This window comes from Ostrea edulis, chromosome 4 (genome assembly GCF_947568905.1).
Source record: "Ostrea edulis chromosome 4, xbOstEdul1.1, whole genome shotgun sequence".
In the NCBI taxonomy this organism is placed as follows: Eukaryota; Metazoa; Mollusca; class Bivalvia; order Ostreida; family Ostreidae; genus Ostrea; species Ostrea edulis.
The window spans coordinates 93,855,556-93,865,616 of NC_079167.1; the positions used below are offsets into that span (position 1 = coordinate 93,855,556).

Consider the following 10,061-nt stretch of genomic DNA (forward strand, 5'->3'; position numbering starts at 1 on the left):
AAGTTGATAGTGGTTCCAGTTTATTTGTTAATCACAGGTGGCAATTGTGTTTCAGAGTGTCCAAGGTCCTAATCAGCTAAACCAATCAAATGATTTATCCTCGGTTTGTTGGATTCAGTTTTGGGATATACAAAAAAACAATGTCAAATTAAAGTGAAGAATCAGGTAACCATTGCAAAGCGTCTCAAGTTTTAAATATAATGTGAATATCTTCTCAAGAAAAGGGGACATTTTCCCAAATAAATATACAAGCATCCCCATGTAGTGTAAATTCAGGATTTTTCAAACCATGACCCGTGGGGCCTCAGTAGACATTTGAATTTTGTGCAAGAATACACCAGGTCTTTAACACAACTGCATTTTCAAGCATCTGATTTAATGTTTTATATATATATATATAAATTAGAAATGTTTCTTTCACAAAGAACAAGGATTATGTATGACTAATGTGTAAGTGCCAACAGTAGAGTGAAAAAAAGCAATAGGGGTTTAAAGATGTGCACACTCAGTATCCCAAACCTCTGTATGAGCAAGAAAACTTAATCAAGTTTTGTAGCTCAGGGGCCTCCTGTTTATTTAAGGAGGATGTGTCGTTTAAGAGAGGTTAAAATAAATGATTGTCAAAATGCAGGTACAAGTGAACCACAATCTTTTATTAAATATAACAGCTGAGATTTGTACAATAAAATGTAAATGTGACAACAATGACAAAACTCAAATGAGAAAAAAAAATACAATTAAGTTAACAAATGATTCTGCTACCTTTAATACGTGCATGTACAGGTGATGATAAAAGCCCATAGGCACTTATATCACTTGGGGGCTTAATTTATATATATATATGTATATATATATATATATATATGTATATATATATATATATATATATATATATATATATATATATATACATACACACATATATATATATATATATATATACATACACACGTATAACGTCCCCAATCGATATAAGTGCCTGTGGCACAGCCTCACAATTTTTTCAAAAGGAAGTAGATGTACAAGATTGATGCAATAATAAATTCAGTGCCTGTATGGTTAGCTTGGAGGATTAAGGTGCTGGGCTGGTAATCTGTAGATTGTACATAAGAGTCCTACAGATCTGTTTCAATTTTTTCTCCACGATTTTACAAAAATATTCCAATAATGAAGCAATATCTCAATTTCCAATATAAGACAACTGAGTCTTTATTATATGCATCATATACTTCTCTACATGAATGTGCTGATCAATGTGTTATAGCTCCTTAAAAAGCGAATCTAATACACTGTATACATTTCCCGACTAATTTATTATGCATAGAGGGATCTTCATAAGTTGATGTAAATTACTTGTAACAATGAGATAATTACCAGAGCTGCTGAAAGATATTGAGAAATGCCTTCCTCATTTCCTAAAAATAAATGTGTTTGTGTACTATCTCATCCTTTCCCACTATCAAATAGTTGCTGGGATATTCACAGGAAATTTGTAACATGTAAACAAGAGGCCCATGGGCCTTAATGGTCACCTGAGTAACATGTAAATAAAGTGATGACTTTTCCTGCAAATTTCTAGTAATTAAAAAGCCTTCTCAAATATTTATTTCTATCAGACGAGCCCTTTTGGAGTTTTCAAATAATGGAGATGCATAATAAATAATAGGAATTCTGAAGTTCATTTATAATGTGTCACAAATATATTCACGATAATGCAGATATATCCATGCCTTTTACATGATCACAACAGTAAATTATTCATATATAATACTTTTTAATGAAAACAAAAATGAATATTATCAATATTTTTCAATTATTCTTAACAGTTACATTACACATGGTTGAATAACCTTTGCAGAGTATACATGCAATTAAAAGTTACATAGCACTACATGTAATTAATTACACAACATTACATGTAACTACACAATCAATAGGAGGAAAAACTATATAAATACATAGACACTACAGTTGTAGCCTGAGAAAATATGGTCTTTATTATTTTGTATAGTGTAATAATTATCAGCAATGACTCTGAATTAGTAATTTGTTCAGCATAAATATTATCAATCTCCCCAAAGCCCCAAACAATATACATATTATCATATTGGATCATCCCATTTCTAAATAGAATAATTTTTCTTAAAATTCAGAAAAGTCACACCTCAGCTTTAGCATCTACTAGTATTTAAAGCACATCAAAAATGTACTGCTATAATAATTGTTTGTCTATAAAGTAACTGGTAGGTGGTTATTTCTATAATGTTATCTTCCCAAACATTTTGTACATGATTTTTATGGTATTTTAGGCATCGATCACTAAATCTACAAAATGCTCTGGTAAAGAAAGAAATAGATGATACACTGTACGTTTTAATTTTACACACCCAAATTACTGTATACTTCAATACCACAAGCTAAATCTTATTCATAATTTCGTAACTTTTAGGGTCTCGGAATCTCAGATTGTTGTCGGAGAAGTCAGTTTTCGGTGTCTGTTTGCTTCCGTGTGATGTTTATTGCTATAACAAAGGTCCCTTAATCAAACACTGCCCCACAGTTTGGGCACCGCCTTTGTCTCATGGCCAGACAACACAGGATTCCGAGGGGGAAAAACAGAATAGCACACAGTACGCCTAGGCAGGTGTAGTCTTCCTCCAGCACCCCCATCTGTAAACAGACAAAACAAAAGATCTACCACGTGAGACTCGACAGGCCTAATCAGTCATCTGAGTATTAGTTAACAGTATCACTTGCCCTAACAGCTATGAAATCTTGAAAACAAATTTCATGTTAAATATGCATATCTAAGGCCAATTCAACTTAATTAGTAGATTATCATCCAGGGTCAGCAAAAAGTATGGGGTGGGTGGAAGGATTTTATTTTTTAATTTTTATTTTCTGAGAAAAATATTAAAGGCAAAAAATTTTTTTTTTCAACAGATGAGCATCACTTAATGTCAGGTGGATATCAATCTATGCTATTTTCACAGAGGAATTCTAGGTTAAGCTTTAATTTCAAACAGAAATATACCAAATAAAAAAATTCGGGGCGGTCCAATTTTTGAGGGGCGGGCGGGGATGATAATCTATCAATTAAGTTGAATTGGCCTAATCTAAATTCTGATATTCTGCAACAGTATAAAACAAAATGTCCCCAAAAGTGTATACTTATGAAAGACTTTACATAAATCATGTAGCATTAACATATTGATATAACTAATTTTGACCCGTCCTAGTGTCAAAACCTTGAGGTTGCATGCAAGCTGCACCAAATAGTATATTTTGGCCAAATTTTTATGTTCGACAGGGGCATAACTCCCATAAAAAATGTATTTCCTGCAAATATGCACGTCTACAAAATATGTCCTTGTCAGTACAAAGTTTCATGCAATTCTGTTAAGCAGTTTCAGAGAAGTTGCACTGACAAGAACAGGACTGACTGATAGACTGACAGACACGTCAAAAATACTTTCCACAACTCAATGAGTGGGGTATAAAAATACATATAAAGTGAATAATCAGACATTTACCCGGCATGCTGGACAGCCTCCGACAAGCACAACTTGTGTTGCTGGTTGTTGTTGTACTACAACTCCATACTGTTGCTGGTACCCAGGCTGCCCACTAGCTGGGTACGCTGGCTGGTTGTAGCCCCTGTTCTCTTTGGAGGGGTCATACCCCTGATTGTAGGCCCCAGCTGGGGGGTACCCTGTCTGATAAGGGGCTGCTTGGGGAACAGCTCCATAACCTCCACCTGTAACAAACAAAACCATTAAACTTACAACATGATTCAGGCTGACTTGGACCCACCATGCATACATTTGCAAATAAATATACCTTTAATTCTATAATATTGTGAATTTTTTCTCTCTCTCCAATTGATGTTGAATTGAATTTCATGTGGAAGGATGGGCAGTCAAAGCAAATATATGTACTGATCGAAAAGCCTGGCTTATGAATTCACGAATGTAAAGGTCCATCAACTAAACCAGGAAGGGTACACCTGCACACACAGCAGACTTTTTATCTCCCTTGCCACTGAAGCAAAGCCAAGGGTTTTCACTGTTTTTATTTACAGGAGTACCTGATGTATTACCTGCACACACAGCAGACATTTTATCTCCCTTGCCACTGAAGCAAAAGCCAAGGGTTTTCACTAATCTTATTTACAGGGGTACCTGTCATATCAGAGGGGTAGGGGCATTTCAACAGTCCAATAGAGAGCTCCACAAGGCGGGAGCATATCCCTCGCAATAAGAGTCTCATAGTAACCATGACCTTCTGACCTCAAAATCAATACAGTTCTTCTTCTCTTAATAACAATGCTACATGTGAAGTGTGAAATCAATTGAGCAAATTATATGGCCTGTGGAGCATCTACAAGCTTTTTCTATGAAGTCCAGGTGACCTTGACCTTGGACCTTTCGAACCCTAAATCTGAAGATTCTTCCTTTCTCAGTAGTACATATGAAGTATCAAATCAATTGAGCCAAAATGTGGCCTATGGGGTGTCTACAAACTCGCTGTTACACACTCAACCCACAAAATGGTTCTGTTACTAAACTGTACATGAATATCCCCTCTCACAATGAATATTGCAAAGGGATATTAAAAAGTAAGTGTATGTAATAAATTCTATAAGAAACCTATTTGAAAATCAGGGTTTTTAAAATTATTTTTTCTGCACATGTCATTCATTATAAAGGCTCCGCCATTCATCAGTATTGATGTTTTAATCTGAATTGAACGACTAACCTGCTTGTTGACCTGCTACTTCCTGATAGGCAGGAGGTGCTTCCTTGTTCGGATTCTCCATTTTGTATTGATGTATCTGAAAGAAAGAAATTAAATATTTATATGCACTTTATACCTGTCCATTATGAAGTTCTGCATAAAGATCCTGTCCAAATTGCACCTATATCCATACATTATGGGATTACTTCACTAAAACTCTCGATCCTGACCATCACAGACCAGGAGTTAACCATTGATGGATATTTAAGCTGTAGGGATAATTCTATTTAAACTTTATTTACTCGTTATTCATAATCAAAATGGGAAATCAGTTCAATGCATATAAACAAATAAAACAATAAGACTTGTTTTCATTTTTGACAATGATAATACGAGGGCGAGTCAATAAGTAACCAGCCTATCCCATTTCCAATTGACTGAGACGGTCACGATTTTCATGCCTTGTTTCAATACATGTTTTATACCCGAGTACAAAATTGCACGCGTATCGAGTCATTCTTTAATAAGATATTGAATATGAAACATGGCTAGTGATGCAAAGGCATGCTTTTCATCTAAAGTTGAGTACCGTGCTATAATTCGGTACTTATATTTAAAAGGTAAAACAGGCATGGAAATACACAGCGAGTTAGCCGATGTTCATGGGTGTTCTGAACCATCTTATGCTTAGGTTAAATTCTGGGTAGGGGAATTCAAACGCGGTAGAACATCTTTAGAAGATGAAGTCAGGTCCGGATGCCCATTGGATGCCACTGATGAAGAAATGTGCAAGAAAGTTCAGGATCTGATAAACTCTGATAGGTGAATTCAGAATGAAGAAATAGCACAGGCATTAGACATTTCACATGGTAGTGATTCAACAATCTTGCATGATCGTTTAGGTATGCGCAAGGTAACAGCCCGTTGGGTCCCCAAATCCCTTAGCGATGAGCAAATGGCAACCAGAACATCAGTATGCAGCACCTTGTTGAAGCGTTTTGGGTCAAAAGATGATTTTCTTTTGCGTCTGGTGACTGTAGGTAAGACTTGGGTTCATTATTATGAGCCAGAGAATAAAGCTCAGAGTCATCAGTGGGTAGGGCCTTGGTACCCGAGGCCAAAGAAGTTCAAGACACAACCATCTGCTGGCAAGGTGATGGCCACAGTATTTTGGGACGCAAAAGGCATTGTTATGTTGGACTTTTTCCCAAGAGAAGTACAATAACTGGAGTGTAATATGCAAACTTGTTAGGCCAGTTGAACCGCCATCCATGAAAACACTAAGGTAAACTCTCTAAAGGTGTTTTGCTACAACACGACAACGCGAGAGTCCACACTTGTAAAGTTGCAGTGGATGCTGTAAAGCGAAACGGGTATGAATTAATACCACATCCTGCCTATTTGCCTGACCTAGCTCCTAGCGACTTCTTTCTATTCCCAAACTTGAAAAAGGATATCCGTGGACGTCATTTCTGGTCAGACGAAGAAGTCTTGACAGCAGTTGAGGAGTGGGTCAATGTAAAGGATCCTGACTTTTTTAGTTCTGGGTTGATGGCACTTGAACACTATTGGTCTAAATGCATCACACTAGAGAGCAATTACATCCAAAAAGAAGAGGTAAGAAGAGGTGGATCTCAACTGGAAATAAGTTAGGCTGGTTACTTATTGACTTGCCCACGTAAACAAAATGAATTTTTGTGAAAATTTCTCAAAACCTGAATAACGTTTAGGCAGGATATTTTCTAAACAGAAAGAAATATATTAATTGTGCAGATTTAACATGAGTAGTTGGAAATGGTTCAGGTTTATGTACATAAAACGAAATCGGTCTATCAATATACAGGAATCTAGGGATATGATAATCAAGGCTTCAAAGGCGTCTTCCAGCATTCAGTGTCATTTTCTTACTCTGCTACTAAGGGGTTTATAGCATCAGGTGTCCCCCACCCCCACCCCCACGCAGCTCCTTTCACCCTGAATTTATGATGTTAAAGTTTGGTAACACATACTTTAGTTTCTAAGACATAATTTAGTCTCTGGGGTGTCAATTTCAAATGTTTTTGGATTATCTTTAGGTAGGTCAGTCATTATATGTGCACTTTTAACATCCTCTTCTGTCAGTTTGTCTGGTTCTGATTAAAACTGATTGTCTCATTTCCGCACACCACGGCTGAAATGTATACGCTCCTCTCCCCTTTGGAGAGAATATACAAGTTTGCATTTCAGTCGTGGCTTAATTGCAACAATGCGATTGTTCAAGATTTTGGCTTTATTTATTGGTGACAATTTTTCCAATTAAGCCACTAGTCCAGAGAGAATTCTTCACCGACTTTATATACACGTACCATTCAACAGTGCAATATTATTAGCCCTAAAAAAAAAAACCAGGTCCAGCAAGGATCAGGAAAGTGGATGATTGTGAACAATAATAAAGAACAAATAGTACTTCATGCATTACCTATTTCAAAATGTGGTTGTTGTTTTTAATTTGTAAGTTGGTTTTTTTTTCAGTATAAAGTATATATGTACGTCATTCTATCATTATACATACATTTACTGCACATGTACTGTCTTGTGACACTAAGTGAAGTGGTTTCATCGTTTCACAAGGAACCTTACCACTTTGTCGTTTATTCAAATTACTGCCCACCCCCGATTTATTACGTAAAACGTTGGGAATACTTCTAAATCTTATTTTATACGTAGATTAGTTGAAATAAGCTAATCGTTAAATCAGCTGTTTGATTAATTGTTATGTTAAAAGTAAAACAACTTGACTTGAACTTAACCTAACCGAACATAAAAAGGCACTTTTCCTTTTCCACCATGAATAATGTTTCCGAAATTGAAATTTTCACGTATTCCTAATTCGTGTCACACCTCAGAAGATCATCTACACTAACCTTTTCTACCTTCTGTTTCAATGTTTACTATTATCTGCTTGCTGTCACAAGACTATGTCATGATCCCGGACTGTGGTAAAACTAGTACCGAATTAATTGCATTTCCGGAAATTACTTATGTAAAAAATTTGCATACACATTTTCATGACGTTATTTGTTTGCAACATAAACGTCTTTTAACATACCAAAAAGCCATAATACACTGTTGTGCTAGTACACATGTAGTTCGTAAATTTCCATTCTGGCTACGTTTTAAATTTTACTTCGTATATGCAAAATCTCGCGAGACCCAATTATGACGAGAGTTGTTACCATCAGTTTCTTTATTTTCTATCGCGTCAATATATTACTTTAACTGGTTTTAAATACACACGTATGAAAATAAATGTAATTCATTACGGAGAAATTTCATAATTTCCGTATTTAATCGATTGGAGTTTCTTTTCAAATTTGGTATGAAGCATCTTTGAGACAAGGGGGACATAAATTGTTTATTTCTGTACTCTAGCACCTCGGTAGCAGGTCGTTCCGTCCCACAGTCGGTCCGTCCCTAGTCGATCCGTCCCTAGACGGTCCGTCCCATGGTCGATTCGGCCCCTTTTGCTTAGTCGATCCGGCCCCTCCAATTTTTTTTTTTATCAAAGATATAATAGCGAGCGCAGCGAGCAAAGCGCTGGCTCGTACTGCGAGCTCTAATGACTAGAGCGCGGGAAATAATCCGAGCTAAATCTCAACCTCTAACAAGAATTTTTTTTTGACGCCAATCCCAGAAGTCCTTCGTACAAAATGGCGGATGGTTCGATTCGTAAAATAATAATTTAAAAAAATCTTTGAAGTATTACAAACCTTTCTTATTTGAAAGGAAAGGATGAAAATCATATTTTTCCCCCTTTCTTTTTCTTTTTAAAATATTGTCTAAAGAAAATGTAAACAATCACGTCACAACTACCAGGCTACGTCACAACACGCTCGTTGCATTTCCCGCTAAACTGGTTCCTACATTGGCGAGAAGAGCAAGACAGTAATCCAAACTCCTCGTCGAGGCCTCATTACGTCACAGTGCCTACGAATAGACCTCTCCTATGTGACGCACCACAATATACAGATCTGTATATTGTGAGTCCGCGATTATCACGCAGACAAATTACACTAAAGAAGTAGTTCGCAGTTAAAAGTCTGAAGATATTAATATTAAAAGCATTAATATAAAAGTATGGATTTTATTTTAAACATAAAATGATCAAAAGATCATTAAAAAGTAGGAATACTCTGTTCAAATTATTGTGTAAAGTAATGAATTTGATGTTTACGTTCTTGTTTTGAAAGTTGGTTACGTTTGACGTTATGTTTTTTCGTCATTCTACAGTGACGTCACAGTATACGCGGCCTAAGAAATCGCTATCCCATAATGCCTAAGTGGAAGAGTTTGGTTTGTGAGCAAACGAACTCTGGTGGAAGTTTGGACAGTAATCCTACGTATTGACAGTGAACCAGATCAGTTTTCCTTGTTTTCAATATAAATTTTTTGAAAATGTATTCAGATATGCTGCGCTCGCCCCAACGGTCACACCGTAATCATATTAAAAGATTATTACTTAAGAAAAAGGGAAGTTTTTGCATATATATTGCAGTTATAGTTATCAAAATTAGATAACTGCCTATAAACTAGGATTTATAATTTTTGTTTAAAGTGCAATGATTATGAAAATGTGTGCTCATTAATTATTGTAAAAACATCGTTATTCAACTATGTATAGCAATCAATGTAACTGTGTGTCCCATGTCCACTGATCATTGTGAAAACACCTTAGTGAAAACAGTTTTTATAACTGCATTGTTGTGCAACCTTTGATCATTAATTACGAGCTTACAGTAACCTAACTATTAGAATTTTTTTTTTTTTTTTTTTAAACTCCAGAAGTTCAAAGAATTGCTCATGATTTGGAAATAGAATGTGTCAGGTAGGCCTATAGAAATATTCCAAGAAATGACAGAGTATTTGTCTAAAAACAAAAGGTATTCTTTGTTTTGAAAATGATGCCCACTTTATCGAATATTGTGATGTGTATAATGGTCTTAGAAAAAGCTGTCAAATATCAAAACATCTCTTCTTTTTGGGAAATACTGAAAGCTTATTTCAATATGGAGGAACACATACCTTTTAAAAATGCTTTGGCAAAGTATGTTTTTCTTGCTTTTAAAAGAAGAGACATTTGTTATGATAAACAGTCTCAAGAAGATTAATATACATTAAGTGTGATCAAGGTTAATAAGTCTGCTATCAAGCCATAAATACCATAGAGCATATAAAAGGATGACTACCTGATGACAGAGAAGACATGATCAGCGGCACACACACCATGAAGATGAAATACGCAGATGTAAATAGCACTTGGAAAAATATTATTTTTTCTGGGCCGT

General features: G+C 35.7%; 1 protein-coding gene across 3 annotated transcripts; it reads right to left on the reverse strand.

Moving 5' to 3' along the window:
- Nucleotides 1-632: 632 nt before the first annotated feature.
- Nucleotides 633-7,907, reverse strand: LOC125668780 (brain protein I3-like). 3 transcript variants are annotated; one of them, XM_048903195.2, is made up of 4 exons: nt 7,826-7,907; nt 4,759-4,834; nt 3,534-3,757; nt 633-2,670 (listed from the first exon to the last, which is right to left on the reverse strand). In XM_048903195.2, exons 1-4 carry the CDS (start codon nt 7,859-7,861, stop codon nt 2,539-2,541), a joined length of 468 nt encoding a protein of 155 aa, XP_048759152.1. In that variant the 5' UTR covers nt 7,862-7,907; the 3' UTR covers nt 633-2,538. The 3 variants fall into 3 exon arrangements, with proteins under 3 accessions (XP_048759152.1, XP_048759153.1, XP_048759154.1); XM_048903196.2 differs by lacking the exon at nt 7,826-7,907 and adding an exon at nt 7,641-7,780; XM_048903197.2 differs by lacking the exon at nt 7,826-7,907 and adding an exon at nt 7,532-7,597.
- Nucleotides 7,908-10,061: the final 2,154 nt, after the last annotated feature.